The sequence below is a fragment of the Lycorma delicatula genome, chromosome 1, assembly GCF_047948215.1.
Source record: "Lycorma delicatula isolate Av1 chromosome 1, ASM4794821v1, whole genome shotgun sequence".
NCBI classification, from domain to species: domain Eukaryota; kingdom Metazoa; phylum Arthropoda; class Insecta; order Hemiptera; family Fulgoridae; genus Lycorma; species Lycorma delicatula.
Window position 1 is genome coordinate 200,247,834 of NC_134455.1, and position 17,302 is coordinate 200,265,135.

Here is a 17,302-nt window from a genome sequence, read left to right on the forward strand (position 1 = left end):
AATTACTATTAACGTAATAATTTTAGCAATCCCTATCCTAATTAAGTTGACAAAGTTTAAAATTTCTAAAAAAGTTCAAAACCCTTTGCCTCTATCAACCTTATTTCATAAACAAAGACTGAAATATTTTCATAAACAAAAGCTAAAATAATATTTTACATTTAAACCACCTGACCTTTTATTTTCAAAACACAGGAAAAATATTTCTAACAATACAGGGAGTAAGTGCCATTTAACAAAAAAAAATGTTGATGTTATTCGTATTATTTGCTTTTTAATACAATGATCTTTCAGCGATTCTCGAAAAATTTCACTCATTTAAAAAGGTTATTCAGCTGCATTACAATCTGTAACAAATATACTACTTGGACACAGAGCAACTTAAATGGTATTTCTACCATTTTTGGGTTGTTCAATTTTCCTAGGAAACATAATATTCCGTAAGGAAGTTTTTATAGTCTTCGGGACTCAAAAAACCTTTGCAGCCTTTCAATATAGTTTTCAATAAAGGAATAATCAAGCCTATATTTAATATATGTTGTCCTCTGCTTTGTCAAAAACTGACAGATTAAAAGCAATTCACAGTAAGCAATCTATGTAGAGGTAAATACTGACCTTCACTCAAAACATTTAGCCCTACAAAACAATCTGATTTTATTTAGACAATTGTCCATAAACCATGCAACTTTTTGCTCAGGAAATTTGACTCGCTCTACCCATTATTAAAAGTGGCTTTACATGACTAAGTAACTTGTAAATTAAAAAATCCCGATCTTAAAAAAGCATACAAATATTTAATTTAGATACTGCAAAAATATTTAATATAAACTAAATGATTTTTTTTTTAATATATTAATTATTCATTTAAACATTAAAATTTTTTCTAAAACACCACTTCATTTAATTATGACTGCATCCCAAAAGTTCAGCGAAATTATAATAATTAACATTTTTGAAAATGTGTAATAGAAGAAAATAAATGAATTAACAAATAAAACTGTATAGTTCTGTATGTAATTTATTGCATAAAATTGTTTTATGTTATTGTAATTCACAAAAAAACCACTCGCCTCACAAAACAAAAAATATACATATATATAAATATATAGTTTTACTACCATTTACTTGCATTTAGAGGTTTTTTTTTACTATTTATTAAATACATTTTTCAATTCATGGATTTTTGATTAACAAAACTAAAATATCTTTAAAAAATCATTTAAAAAATAGTAATTTATATATTGAATAAAAAAATAGATACCAGCTAGAACCATAATTTAAAAATATATTATATGTACAAATCTCAGCAACTAGCTGCTGTGCAGTGTTCAATGACCATGATCAAAAATTAGCAATTTATCAATCCCCACATTCTGTGTGCAGTTTTTATTACTGAATTAAAGTTAAGTTCATTGGTAATAATTTAAAAGTTTTCACTAGGCAAGATTTCCAAAAGGATTCTAAACAGGCTAATTTAATTATAGTGTAACGGTTCAAGCATCTTTCACAGTAATTTTCAGATTATACTTAGTAACTGTTCACCGAAATATACCTATCCGACCATGTAAAAACAATAAACCAGCCAATATTTTAAAATATATTTTTGATTGATTTTTCTCTGTTCAATTACTGATAGCAAAAGTTTCCAAATTTACAGATTAACACACATACAGGATATCTTTCACAACAAATTTTTAAAATTTTTAGTTTCAGTTGCACTTTTATCAATCACTAATTACCTATGATAGCCAGTAGGGTTGGTTGCCTTTGTTATATAGAATGAAAATATGAGTAACCATTATTAGCAGTAGTTATCCATGGTGATTATTGGAGTATTACAAAGATAAGAATTCAATTTGCTTAACTGTTACATCTTAATATGCCAACGACAAAAAAATTTCTTTATGACAACACTAAAGAGGCAAAGGGATAACACATAATTTTCATTAATTGTTAATGAGATAAACATCCTGTAACAACCTGCTGTTGAACACAAAAAGTTAATTCAGATGATTTAACAGTCCTCACTTCAACATTAACACAATTCACTTGCATGCTAAGACACACAACAAACAAAAAAAGAAAGCTCGTCACTCAAACTGTTACTCCGATAACTGCAAAGCAGAAATTTAATCTTGCCTCAAATTAAAAAAACTGAATATCTGTACGTCACCTATTGCATATAAAAAAAAGTAGTAGAATCAAACTAAAGTTGATAAATGTATGATGCAGTATGAGTAGCAACCACTTTATTGAGCTTTTTATTTTCATTACCTTTCAGGAAATTTAACTGTTTACAGAAAAAACTTATACACTCTAAAAATGCTTAGTTTTCAATGTAGTATGAATATAATTTCTTAATTTAAGTTTATTGCCTTAGAAGAATTTTTAAATATTTCATGTTTCATAAAAAAAAAATTAACACAGAGGTAGCTGTGGACCTTTACATACTGAAGTCAATTATATTAAAGGTACATTATTTTGTCCAAAATGTAATTATATCTTTCAGTTACAAATATACAAAAACTAAACATAAGACATGCATTCATGGAATCTCTTTTTAACTGCAATTAAAACCAGCATAATTAGATTACAAGCCACATTCTTTTATCTTCTCTCACTCTATCATTAAGCTAGAAGATGGCAATCCACGGTAATCTGACAAGACCAATGGAAAGTCAGGTGTGGTGGTATTAGAAGATAGGGATTTAATTCCCAATATTCTCAAATTAGAAAGCACTAACCTGAGTGTGAATATTACCTTTTCATTAAGAATCAGTTTCTCAAGAACTTGAAACAGTAACTACCAAAATTAAGAGCACTGGGTAAGTCCTTTTCACTAAAATATATGCTGAAACACTAGGAGAGAGTTTAAAATGAAAAAAGAGAAAGAAAGCCAATGACTTATAATGGAAGAGAAGAAAGAGCATGCAATAGAGAAACAGATGGTATCAGTGGGCTTAAGCTAGAAATTCTTATTGGCAGATGGGTTGTTATCCCAGCACCTGCAGGTATAAGCAGATTAAGTAGTAACAAATGTATATACCTGTAGTAAGTCAATGAACACTTAATTTTTTTTAAATAAGTAATAAAACAGAAAAACTAATTCACAACAAAAGTCTAATTATGAAAATATAAACAAAGAACATGAAGAGAATAAAATTAACATTTGTAAAAGCTGTTTTTATCGTAAACAGGGCATAATTTTTGGCAAATTTCAGTATTTAAAACCTATGTTTTAACATTAAAATTAGACAACCAAAGATCACAATGAATGTTTGGGCGCTTCAGAAAATTTTTAATAAATTTATCATCAAAATAATATTTTTTTCTCATAAAATAATTGATTCTAACATTGTCAAAATAGCAAATGTTTTAACACTAGTTACATAACACAGATATAAATCAATCTTTATCTTAATTATCATATTCACACAGATTATGCATTATCAGAACTTCTACAATGTTCTACAACTTCATTATCTTATAAAGCATTAATATAAAATAGCGACATATTTTAAAAGATGTTGTAATCATGTATTACATAAGACCTCAAAAAACTTGAATAAGAACTTGTATTACAAGAAACTCAAAAACCTTTCCCATTCAGTAATCACTTTTAACTTATAGTGAACAGAATAGTACAATTTTTCATAATCTGAAACTATATTTAACCCTAAATACAACTTGGATTTAGAACTGAAGTTTTTAAACTACAACAGAATTTAACATTAAAATTTAATTTAACACGAGAGTAAAAAAGGATGTAAAAGGCAGTTCTTACTTAACTAATTTTAACAGGGTTTCTTCAAACTTGCAACAATAATAAATTAAAACAAATTTAATAGATTTATCAAAGATAAAAGAATACCTAAAAATTAAAATCTGAATTTTCACATGGTACCATGTCCTCTAACAAAATAACTTAACATTTTAAATAAAAGAGTAAACAAACTTCAAGAGAAAATTTTTACAAAATATAAAAGATTTTTCACAAAATAGAAGACTTCAGATTATTAAAAAATACATCCTAAAGAGTAGTTTTGCAAGATTTACTATCACAAACTATAGAAAATTCAGTTAGTTTATAGATTGGATAAACAAGCTCGGCACGTGAGTGTTCAGGCAGCTTATTAACAAGCACCTCCTCAAATCCTGATGCATATAAAAATATGCAATGTTAATATTCAGTAATCACAAACTATTATACTTTACAAAAGAATAAAACTACAACTGTAGGAAAACTAATCAAGGTGACTATTTCACCAGCAAATATAAATAATCACAATCAATCAAATACAAAATAATCTTCTGTGAAACCATTCTGGTACCAGAAAAATGCGAGCCTGATTCATTCAGGAAATACAACTAAAGTAATAATAGATTTGTAACAAAGTGTTATAGCAATCAAAATTTTACTGTAATTGTTAAGCATGTATGCAACCACAATATAAATAAAACTCAGGAACGGAATTATTTCAACAACTTATTTTTCATGCTGTTTAAAATAACGAACACTGGTTGTGCTTTGTTTTACATTTGTATATAATATAAAACTATCGAAAACAAACTATTGATAGTAGTTGTGCCACAATACAAAACTTGTTTGAGAAGTTATAATTATTCATACCACCATCTGAAAATAATTCAACCAAATTATTAATAAACAAAGCAAAATAATACCAGTTTACTTTTCACAAGTATTCAATACACTACACTTCATTAAAACTAATATGTTGATTTAATGGTTTAATCAACACCAGACTCATTCTTCAGTCTTTCCAAGCACATTATTAGTAGTAACACAACATTGAAATTTTCTTATCACAGCCATAAAATTGAATTGTAAATGAACTGGCATCAAAACAAAAATCTAAAGCGAATAAAAACTTTTTGAATAAAAATTTTCATTTTAACAAAACTTTAATTTGATGTTTTTGCTAAGATTTTATTGTATTCTTCAGACTTTTTCTTGTGATGGCAGTGATACAGATACTTTAATAATATTTCTCTTCATTAAAACAATGTTATCCCTCATTAAAAATGTTATGACAATTTTTCTGTCTTGTGAAAAAACAACGTATAAAAAATCCTACAAAAATTCCAAGGAAAAATAAATCATCCAGGCTCAGCTTCAGTTTTCATTTATTATGCAGGAATAAAATCCTTAAGTTATTAAAAAATACAGATAGAAATTTCAAGCCAGAAAATAAAAACAAAAAAATTATTGTTAGAATTAAATTGAGTGGGGATTAAAAAATTAAGAGGGATTTCTTTCAGGGTCTCAACTAAACATTTTCATCAGTCTGAAAATAAAGTATTTTTAAAATGCACATTAGAACAGACCTTAGTAGGTTTTGAAAATATATTTTTTAACTGCATTAACAAGCTTTTAGCTTTTGATCCTTTTTTAACTGTAGACACACAGTTCTTCAATCAAAAATAAAAGAATTGCTCATTTTAACATCTTTTTTTTTATCAGTTTCACAACTGCAAATAATTAGTCAAGTTGTATTACTTTGTTTAAACTGTATGTGTAAGAGAACCACCCAAACTAGGCAATGAATAATCAGCCACTTTGAATGAAGTTTGGTTTATGCCTTATGTATACACCTTGGTGGTGCAAACTACAAATGAAAACTACTACAGAAAAGAAATAACTTTGAAGGACAAAGCTATCTACCAAACCAATCAATCTCATCAGATTTCCCCCAGCATACGAGCCTAATAAGTAATAATTATTAAAGCACTGGCATGTAAAGACCAATTACGCTCAAAATTATGAATCCATTAACATTAGGGAGTAAAAACCACATTGCAATAAAATTGCATTCAGCTTGAAAATTTTATTTTCTATCAATAAATCAAATTATTGAAAGGCCACTAATAGTTTTTGCATAAGCTTAAATGTTTCCTTTTCAAACTACATACAAAATTAAGATTAAGAAAATAACTTTCTTTTTAGATCCAAAAAAGCTGGTAATACTTTTATCACTTATTGTGTGTTCATGTTCTGTATTTACTACTAGGTGAAGTTGTGCAGTTATTTTAATAAATAAATCTATGACTAAATAAAAAAAAAAGATAAAATAACTATTCCATTGGTCTTATGTCTCGGACTACCTCACTAGCACAAAGTTGCCAAACTTAGAAATTTATAGCAGCAACGAACAGAACAATTCAACTTTTACAACTTAAAAAATTAATAAGTTGCATAAAAATCTTTTTGTTTTATAAAAAAAAAATTGATGGAAGTTTTCCAATGTTTTAACAACATAGAATTCACTTTGCTTTATGTAGTACATATTTTTATACATTGAATTGGAACAACATTACACATTTTATTGATTCTGAGAAATTTTTATAATTTTCTCAATTTCTTTCTACAGTCACTTCTTATTTCAACTAATTAGAATCTAGACGACGCATTACTCAATAATTAACTGATTTATGATTTTTCTCTTAATTATCAAAACAATTTTGCTACCACATAAAAATTGAGTAATAAATATCTTAACAGATGCAACTTCACATAAGATATTGTACTTTAATCGATAATTTGTAGAAACTTAACCTCAATTTTTTTTTAGGCCACTCAACAGCAGTCACCTCAATCAAGCAAGTGAAAGATTATAAAATGGCAAACAATAGACATTTTTTACATAAAAAATATAGATTGAAATGTGTATAGGGAGTAACAACACTACAAATGAAAAATAGTAAAGTTAAAAATGTATTATAGATAATTTCAACAATTAAAATAATTTGAGGTAATTTAATAAATGTGTTCTGGATAAGGTAAAAACTGCACTCCTTACAAACTGAAGAAGATACTTTCAAAATAAAAACAATATAACTCCATAAAAAAATTCATATATATATATATATATATATATATATAATGAATAATTTATTTCTTTCTTTGGGCAGTTAAGACAATCAAACATTTTTGCTTGTACTAGTAGAATACAGTTTAACCATACAAATATTTTTCACAATTGTGGCCTAAATTTACATCACAGTTAATTTTCTTTCAACTGACTTTGCATTTGCTTAAAGTTCTTTTTGCAGAAAAAAATCAAAAAATGTAAATACACACAAAATTCAAAACAAAATAAACTAAAACTAGCCCCTACCTCAACTTAAAAGAACACTGGATTTAGTAAAATTGCATTTTTTACTGGCTAATAACCATTAGTAAGAAATGAATGTAGACAGTCATTTTATGATTAATAGACTTACTGGTCCGTTGGAAGAAAAAAATTAAAATTGAGTAGTAAAACGCAATAGAAATTGGAACAAATGCAATAAATTACATTAATAAATATAATTTGGAAATGTGATTTTACATGAACAAATTTGAATTTGAAGGAATAAGCTGTTAACTACATCTTTATTTTTTTAATTTTATATAGAATATTACTTCTACATTTTGTTGCCAATGTGGTTAAGTGGAATAAAGGCTTCAAAAGTCTTAACTTCGCCACTCAAATGAACTACATAATCATAGAAAATCCCTGCATCAAAATAAATGTTTCTTTATCCCACATTTTCCATAACAAAAAATTTTATTTCCTCTTTTAATAGATTTATTGATAATTTAATTAAATATCTAACATAGGCTTTTTACAGTATTTTATAGATTATTTTCAGTTCATTTTTAATATCCTGTTAACATTTCACTCCTGAATTATTTAACTATTTCTTTCTTTACATAACATACATTAAAGTCAATATGTTGTTGTTACCTAAGTAGGAATGCAAGCCAAAATCACTGGTTTTAACAGACAGGTTAGGTACTTACACACTTTGTACACACTACTCTCTTACAGATGGATAAACCCTTCACAAATTAAAATATCACTATTCCATTAATTATTATATTTTGTTCACCTTAATATCACAATAGACTTATTAACAACATAGATTTAATTTTTTTGAACATGCTATATATTTACTATAGTCAATAAATCTCAAAAAAATGAGTTTAGTCAAAAAGTTGAAATCTTATCTCATAATGTCTTATGATCATATAAACTTAATTTAAAAAAAAGGCCACTAGGGTTCACCAGTTCTATAATTTTCATAAATGTAGAAGATTTCATGAAAGGTTTACTTTTAAGAACTTAAGATAATTAAAAACTAGGAATTTAACAACCTGGATATAAATTTACTGCATGATACAAATTTTATTTAAGTCATATACTTACAACCTCATTGTAAGTTCCTACTCCAGGAAAAAAAAATGAGGAAAACCTAACCAAAAAGGAACTAAGCTACTTTGTAAGTAGCTTAAGAAAGTTTTACATATTTTCATAAAAAGTTATAGATGGTTGGAATAGAAATATTTTTGGATTAAATAACTGTTTTTGTATTTTACAATTAAGTTTTGACATTTAACACTCTTAGTCCATATTCTTAAAGACCACCTGAGAAAAGAGGATCGCTATGATAATACAACACATTAACTGTACAATTTTTCTCTGAATTCAATGCTCTCTTTGTTTACTGTGTATAGAACTGAACAGAATCAACATCATTTATAGTGTAGATTTGAATTTTTTTACTGGACAATGAAAAAACATTAGAACAATGTGATATAATTGATGCTCAAGTTACTCTACAATGAAGTGTGAATGAGATATATTGTACACCTACTAGTCCATGGCATATCATCAGGATTAACTTCCACTGAATGTCTGTATATAACAATTAACATGCAGCGAATGGGTTTGGCAATTTATATTCTAATTTCAGATATAATGATATAACTACACTAATTGTGTAGTAAAACAATCCATTAAGTTCAAAGGCTTATGACGCTTATGACACTTATCACAATAAACATGACAATTTACATTAGTGAAAAAAAAAAAGATGTAACTTCAGGCAAGAAAAGCTCTGCATTAAAATATTAAAAAAATTAATAAAATGTCAATGCTCAAGCAATCATTAAAAAAACATGAAAAACTACTAAAATCTGTAAATGTGCTAACATAGTCATCTTGATTAAGTGAATAGTTAGTTAGTTAATAAAGTGAAGTATAAAAAGCAGAAAGATCATAAATATTTAATGCTTATATATACAATAAGTAGACACATTTTTATATTTCATAAAACAAATTTAATTCACAGAACTATATCTAGGCTTATACACCAATCTTCATTAATCTACCCAAAATATTCACAACATCCAGAATAACAACCAATACTATATTTATTTATCAGCAAGGCTTATTTTATATTTGATTGATTAATTACATTATTTTTGACTAGGCTAAGCTCATTTTCTATGCAAAAAATGTAATTAATTATACCTCAATCCTGATAGCAAGTGAAAAAATTATTTGAACAGCTTATATGCTAGGAGTCAAATTAGGACTTGAATTGTTAAGATAAAGAAGAAAGTATTAAGTACTGCTCAAGATTCTGGAGAAGGAAACAACTATTAAGACTCAAAAATAAAGCAAGCATGAACTTCATATAAAGCTCAGCAGCAGTAAGCTCTGATGACTTCAAAAATTATATGATGTTTCAAATAGAAATCTTCCATGAAGAAGCAGAAAGATTCCTTTGTTAAAAAAAATACCATGGTTTTAAATGGAAACTTGATAAAAAAACACCAGTGATAAGGATAGACGCAAGGAACATACTAATCAATTCTCTATTTGTAAAGAAAAAGTAACTGCAGAGATCTCCAAGTAACAACTTACAGGTTATAAAAGAATTAAAGTCAACCCTATCATAAATAATTAACAATGATAAATAAAACTGGTCTCAATATTAAAACATTAACAGTGAAAGGAAAATTACACGGTGGACTTTACACAATCACATGTGCAGTAAAAATACCTTGAAATGCAGATGATTGTTCAGCACATTAATGAAGTAGCTTTTCCAGTCATGCGTAAAGATGGATTATCATATAATGCAACAAAGATTTATTTTAGTGTTTAAAAATGTTTTTGGTTTGTTTACATTTATCTGCAGAGCTAAATATTAATCTTAGACAATGTTCACCATACAAGACAACAAGAGAAGATACATATTTAGATTATGGTTGTTACCCTAATGCATAAAAATGGAATCTTTGTACAAATAAAAAAAAGAAAGAAATGAAGTTGCATGACAGACAAAAAGAAAAACGTTATGTGGCTGTAAACCAGTGATAAAATTTATGTTCACAGCTGATGAAGTCTACATTGACACAGTCCAAATGATATAATCAACGTATTATACCTTACATGGCTTGTATTTTGATTTTAAAATTGTTCAGGACAATGATAAATGAAAACTTTTAGACCACAATATTCTGTTTTACAAACTTACATACATGAGTAACATGTAAAACTGCCTCTTAAAGAATGTAACTTAAAAATATCACAATATAAAAAATTCAAACTTCTGTGACCATAAATTTCATGGGAGGTTATCTAATTTTCATCAAATCCTCTTGATCAACATAAATATTATTGTAATATTATTAACATTTCTACTGGATTAATGTTTTAAAGCTTTTAAATATAAAATGAAAATTTTTATTTAGTTCGGTATATGTTCTTTGACTTGGCAGACAAAGAGTCTCCGACCTCTCATTCACATGGAATTTATTTTAGAATTTTTTTCAGAAAAATATTTATTGCAAAAACTAAAAGTTAGTAACTTCTTGAGCATTTACATTATTCCTTTCCCACTTCAATGGGGAAAAGTTTGATTACCTTTACCCATTTGTATGGAAAGAAATCTCAGCATTTTTTTTTTCATCTGATAGCAAAAATTTATGTAGCTGTTTATCATATTTTAATATTTTTAATTCTAAGCCCCAAAGACGCCAGTCATATAAATAAGACATTGGTTAAATAATGTAATTTTGAAAAAAAATTGCATTTTTCTAAAAATAAGTGCAGTGGTACTGCAATACTGAAAAATATTTTTCAATAATATTTATTTTATTATGGATAAATATCTGGATAATTTAAATAAATTTCTAAGAATGAAGCACAAGAACATTAATTTTTTTTTTAACTGAAATTATAAAATACAGATATGGAAACAGGCACAAAAAGTAAATTAATGAAAAAATTTTAAAAATACATAATTTTGTTCAAACATCTAATTTATCTATACTTCATTTATTTACAATGGTATGGTCCAAAACATTTTGCACAGAGGGTCACATTACATTTTTTTGCAGCATGTCTGTAGTTTTGCAGTTTTTCATTTGGCATCTTCTTTGTTTATCTCTTTTAACAGTAAGAGGTTTTTTTATTATCAAAAGGACTTTATATCTGAGCACATACAACAATTACTGGATGGCCTACAAATTGCCTCAAGAAGGATTTCAAATAGGTTACTGTAATGCATCTTCAGAAATTTAACAAAGACATAAGCTAAAATTCTTATTACTTTAGTCCAATTCCATTTTTTACTTTTAATATTGCTAATGTTTTGATGCTAGCCAGTTGTGTAGGTAAACACCTACCATTCATCGATTGTAGCTCTATCAATTCTGGCGTAGACATTGACACTTTTTTTTGTTCTTTGCAGTATCTATTTACGGACGCTAATGGCTGAACAGAATCATAGTTGGTTGCCACAGTAACAACACTATTGTTATGTCTTTGTACCACAAATACATTATTTTTTTCGTTAAATGAGAATCCAAAGAACCTCTTCTTGTTTCTTAAAATCTTTCCTATTTACCAACGGACACTGTTTTAAACAATTTTTTTCTAATTGTACCAATTGCTTGAAAACAAACTTGAAACATTTCTTTTATTAATTCAAACTTAGTAAAGTAATTGTCAAAAAAATTTCATGATTCAATGGATCTTCTACTACAAGAAGAGATTCAACAACTCGTGTGCCAAGAACAATATCATATTCAAATCAAATTCTTTCCCACAATACAAATCAAAGCTGTAGCAGGAGCCACTCACACCACAAAACAACCAAAATCTGTAGCCAAACCTAACAGAGGTTTGCCATGAGTAAACAGATAATTTCTCATCAAAAACACCAAACTGAGAAAGAGTTGTTAATATCTTAAATTATAGGTCTGGCCTTAAATTCTTTATCTAATTGAACATCCTCATTTACAGGACAAACACAACTACTTGCCAGCAGAGAATTGTCAGTATATCATATCTGTACCAGGTATTGCCAACATAATATATGCATACTCAGTACTATCATATTTATGACAGGTAAATTTTTTTTCAAATTTTGCTACCTAGGGAGACAATATATTTAACCTTCTTATCTGCATAACCTATTCTTACATGTTTTAAAAAAGAATAACCAGAATTTGAATTACCTGGTTCAAAACAAGTTCTATGAAGCTGATATTATCTTTCTGAATGAAATGTTCTTGTGTTGCCTAACTGTCCCAGATGTAAAAAAAAAACAATATTTATAAAACCGCCCTTGAAGCCCTAGCACTATCCTACCTATCACTTTGAAATTTCCACAAATATCTCACTGATGGTGTTCATATTTAACTTCATTTAGTATGGTAGCCAAGTTATGATAGCTTTATTTCACTGATAATGAATAAGCTAAGCTAAAAGGAGTACATGATTTTTCATTTCATTAAGAAGCAAGACTGCTTTTAAGCTGAAGTTAGATGAATTATGGAAATTTACCACAAGGTATACACGTTCCATATTAAGTTCATTCATTAATCATCAGTATCACAATACAAACGCATAATGATCCTTCAATTTTATAATAACTTGAAAATGTTATATTCTGTTCACAGTAAAGTGAAACCCTTTTTTTATCTAACAGGTTCACTGTCGAAGTCTGGAACCATGAAATTAAGTTTTTTGTTTTGATAAACCCAGGTCACGAACCAAATCATTGAATTCATTTTGCATTATTAAATGATGCTCACTGGTGGTTGGTAAAAAATTAGGGTCCACTACTAATGGTATCAGGAACTTGTGAATCAGATCCTGATTAAAAACAAGAATTGGTAAACATAATGTCCAAGTTGAAAGGGGCAATCGACACTTGTAATTCATGGCTATGAGGAATGGGCCTTAGTGCTGAAACCAAATTTAGATTCTTAATTTTGCCATTTTGCGTTTTTGAATACCACTCTGTTTTAGTAATGCAGAAATAGCCATCACTTACATGGTCGAAGGTTCTCTCTCCACATCATACGAACAGCAAATGGCATAGAATTTTTCTTGCCATGCATTCACAGCACTAGACTTAGTGACAACTTTAACAGCAAACACAAGAAGCCCAATGTTTACCTCAAATTTGGCAGTTTAAATTATTTTTTTTTTTTTACTTCCAGAGATATAGAAGTAATCTGCAACTTTAAGTCTTCAAATATATATAACAAAACTTATCCACTGGATTTTTGCAACATCAATGATTAGAACTTGCCATTTTATATAAAATATAATAAAATTACTAAAAGACACTTAACTGTATGCAAGACAGAATATCAAACTATAAAGAAATATAAGTTTTCAAAGGTTTATCGAATGCTGTGGGAATGCCCAGTGTAAAGCAGGTGTAAAGAATTTCAGGTAATTCAAAACAGGTTAACAAGTACTCAGAAATGGGGCATGGTAAGATATTTGTGTGAATAAATATTTTACATCTAGTCAAAATGAAACAAAAATCGCATTTCCATTAACATTACAACCTCATAACAACCAGTGATGACAAGTGATTATTTATATGGAATATGAGTCATATTAAAACATTTTAACATTTATTAGGATCCATTTAAAGGTTTACGTTTATTTAAACAAAAGTTGGAATGACTACAAAAAAAAAACTTATTAAATAATGTGAATTGTAAATTAACATAAAAATGTCTTACAAAAAAGGTGATTTACTTTTTTGCTGGGAGAAATTTCACTTGCATTAAAAACAGACCTTTTTTCACAAATATGAGAATTTTAAGCTATACCATAGCTAATTTTGTTGTACGGAAACTGGATAAACAAATCAAAGGTAATTTTAAATGTGTAAACAGAAATAAGTTTTAAAAAAAGTTTAATTATGATGTTTGAATCATACTTACTAGTGTTTGAGTTTACACAATTTATTATAGAAATCAAACAAAGAATCACCAAATAAACTACATTTTATAAGCGTTTTTAGAGATTTTTTAATTCTTACTTTTTGGAAATTTGAAAAAACTTTTATCCATCTCCCCTACCAGCATTAATGATTCCTGAAATTTAAATAAAATTGAGCATTGGCAATTTTCATTGATCCATTACATCTTGATTTCTACTGTTACAGGACTACAAAGGCAATAATTTAAATTCCTTCACGAAGAAAATATTGATTGATATTCGGGGTTCCCAATGCCAAAATTCATCTTCTAAAACTTACAGCATTTTCTGTTACATCTTATCTTATTTAAGATACTGTATAAAATATTCTACAATTTTAGAACTGTAATTTATAAACAATTAATTTGAGACTACAATAAGGATTTATTTAACAAATATATAGCAATATTATATTTTTAAAAAAAAACGAAAAAAAAAACAGCAGATTGCTACTTTTTAAAGCCATTACATTTTTGCTACAAATTCACCACTTTCTCATATACTTGTCAGGGTGTTAGCATAATTTAGAATTAAAATTAAGCAGCTTCAAACATTACAGAGTGCAATTCATTTAATATTTTCCATTTAGTATGACTGTTTCTTTCAAAATTAAACTTTTAACTAAGAAATATATTACAAAAAAAAAAAAGAGCAATAAAACTTAAAATTAAATAATAAAAATAAATAATATTACTATTTATATAGTTCTATTACTAACTGTTCATCGTTGTCGATTTTTGACTTCTTGACTTCTCCTCCCTGAGTCCTACACAAAGAAAACAATAAACACGACCCCATCTCCAATAAATTATTAATAAAACCCCTTACAGAACTACCCCAGCAATACTTAAATTATACCATATGCAGGTGCCCAATAAATAAATTAATAGCAGTGGTGGTTCACAGCATTAAAAAAATATCACAAACAAGATAATTCAATTAAGAGTTAAATTAACACTATCAATTGTTATAACACTAAAAGTAATACAATATTCACATACAATATGTTAATATTGGTGTCACATTAAATATGAACATTCACATAACATGCATACCTATCCACACATATGCAGAACTTAATTCTTAACCACTACATTTTAATTTATATAATTCATTAATTGAAAACACCAAAATATCTTAGATTTTATCTATTAACATATATAAAAGGTGTAGTCACTAAAAGGTCACCACAAAACAATAAATTTAAAAACAATTTCTGAAGATCTCAGTAATGGTTAAAATTAATTTTAACGACCTTAGGAATGCACAAATGTAAATACCCAATCATAAAAAAATAAATGGAAAAAAGGCAATAAAAAAAATTGCTCATTGCACCAAAAACATCTTTAAAAAATTATATTCTTTTATAAATCATCTCTAATGTTGCAATGTGTGGTGTGTGTGTGTGTGTGTTGTGGGTGCATGCCCACAAGAACTAAAAAAAGAAAAATATTTACATAAAATTTGGCACACTGAACCACCATTCACTATAAAATAAATTTGGAAATGTTGTAAGTTATTTTTTCAAGACATTTACTGCCTATAAAATTATCACGTTTCATTACCTTTTGAGCATTTCACTGTTAAAATGACACCATTTGTTCAAATATAATTTAAAAAGTTAACTAATTAGGGTAGGTCAGCAAATCAAATTACATAACAGTTTTCAAAAAGCTGAACTTCAAAAAGCACTTTCTTTTAACACAAAATTTAAATAACAGAAAATTAATTATTTTTAGGATATAAATATATTTAAGATAATTTAATTTGCCCAACAGTTCTACTTTTTACATTTCAAATTTTTTTTTACCCTGTTAATCACTAAATTTCAGCTTAACATTAAAATAAAAAATGATTTTAGTCTCGCAATTATTAATCATTACATACTAAAACCCAATAATACTAAACAATGGAAGAAAAAATAAGTCTATGTAGACAAGCTCGTTTTCTATTTAAAAAATCTTCCATTGAAATGAAAAAAAAAAACTCTGACAAGAAGAACTTCATCTGAAAATGTCCACTCTTCTTTTAACTGTCACTACAAAACAATTCCAAACAGAATATTGAAAATTTACAAAATGAACTAACTGTTATAATCAACTGTGCTTAGTCAATTGAGTTTCACTAACACTTGAGAACAAACAGCACCATTTTTCAAATTTCAAGAGGAGATTTCTCTCATTCAGTTGCAATGATTTTCTAGCCTTCCAATACAGATACCTATGATGAATTCTTTCCCAGGTCCTCCCAATTGTAACATTTCCCTATATTTTTTTTTTTTTTTTTTTTTTTTTTTTTTTTTTTTTTTTTTTTTTTTTTACAATATGCATTATGAAAATAAGGCTCATTTATAGTTAGTTACATCTTATGATCAACTCTACAATAGAAAAAAAAAAAAAAATATATATATATATATATAGCTAGATTTTTCCCACTATTTCCTTTAAGTTTCATATTAAAATAGTTTGCATTTGAACATTTGGTTGCCAACAAAGCTTTTTTGATGAAAAACAGGCCCAAATTCAGTAATGTGAAATAATGCATATCTGCAATAATATTAATACTGCATGAATTCAAAGTGTTAAAATTTAATTTTACATACAGGTGTCCGGGTTAACATCATCCTAAAATAATTCCCTATATTTAGAAAACCTATAATCGTAATCTCTTAAACACAGGTTCAATCAACAAAAGTATCTCAAAGATTTGTTCTATATACTCAAAGTCAATGGAATACCAGGCACATGCAAGCCAAATCACAATGCAATTGTAGTCAAGATGTGGACCCTATAACAAAGTTCATCGAGTGTGCTTTTTGATAAACAAGGATATGTTTTTTTAATAAACTGGTGGAAATATTCTTTTGTCTAATTCATAATACAAATGTTTAAATTTCCTAATTCAATCATTAAAAACCCAATAAAAAAATAATTAAACTAAGTAAAGTTTTTATCTACAAAAAAACTTCAAATGATAAAAGACATAATTCCAACAAAATAAAAAATTAATAAAATTGTTAACCAATTGAGTTTTTCAAATTAGTTATGCGCATTCAATGGCATGTAACGAACTAAGTGGAACATCAATCCTTCTACATCCATGTCAGTAGGATACGACTAAGAGACTGGAAGCTTAGTTTCACAAACTGAAAATTATCCAAAAGTTCAGTTAGTGACAAGACTGTAGATAGTGTAAACAACGCATTCACTGTCAGTCAT

General features: G+C 27.4%; 1 protein-coding gene across 7 annotated transcripts in view; it reads right to left on the bottom strand.

Moving 5' to 3' along the window:
* Positions 1-17,302, bottom strand: part of Hrb27C (Heterogeneous nuclear ribonucleoprotein at 27C) — a 167,750-nt gene that overhangs the window by 132,113 nt on the left and 18,335 nt on the right. For 6 of the 7 annotated variants that reach the window (XR_012756985.1, XM_075370499.1, XM_075370469.1 and 3 more), the window contains exon 2: positions 14,803-14,850. The exons of the other annotated variant lie outside the window; for it this stretch is intronic. Coding sequence is in view for 5 of the 6 variants with exons in the window: in XM_075370499.1 (XP_075226614.1) it covers positions 14,803-14,850 (48 nt within the window). In the remaining variant the exon portion in view is untranslated. The remainder of the gene's footprint in view (positions 1-14,802; positions 14,851-17,302) is intronic. 7 annotated transcript variants of the gene reach the window in all.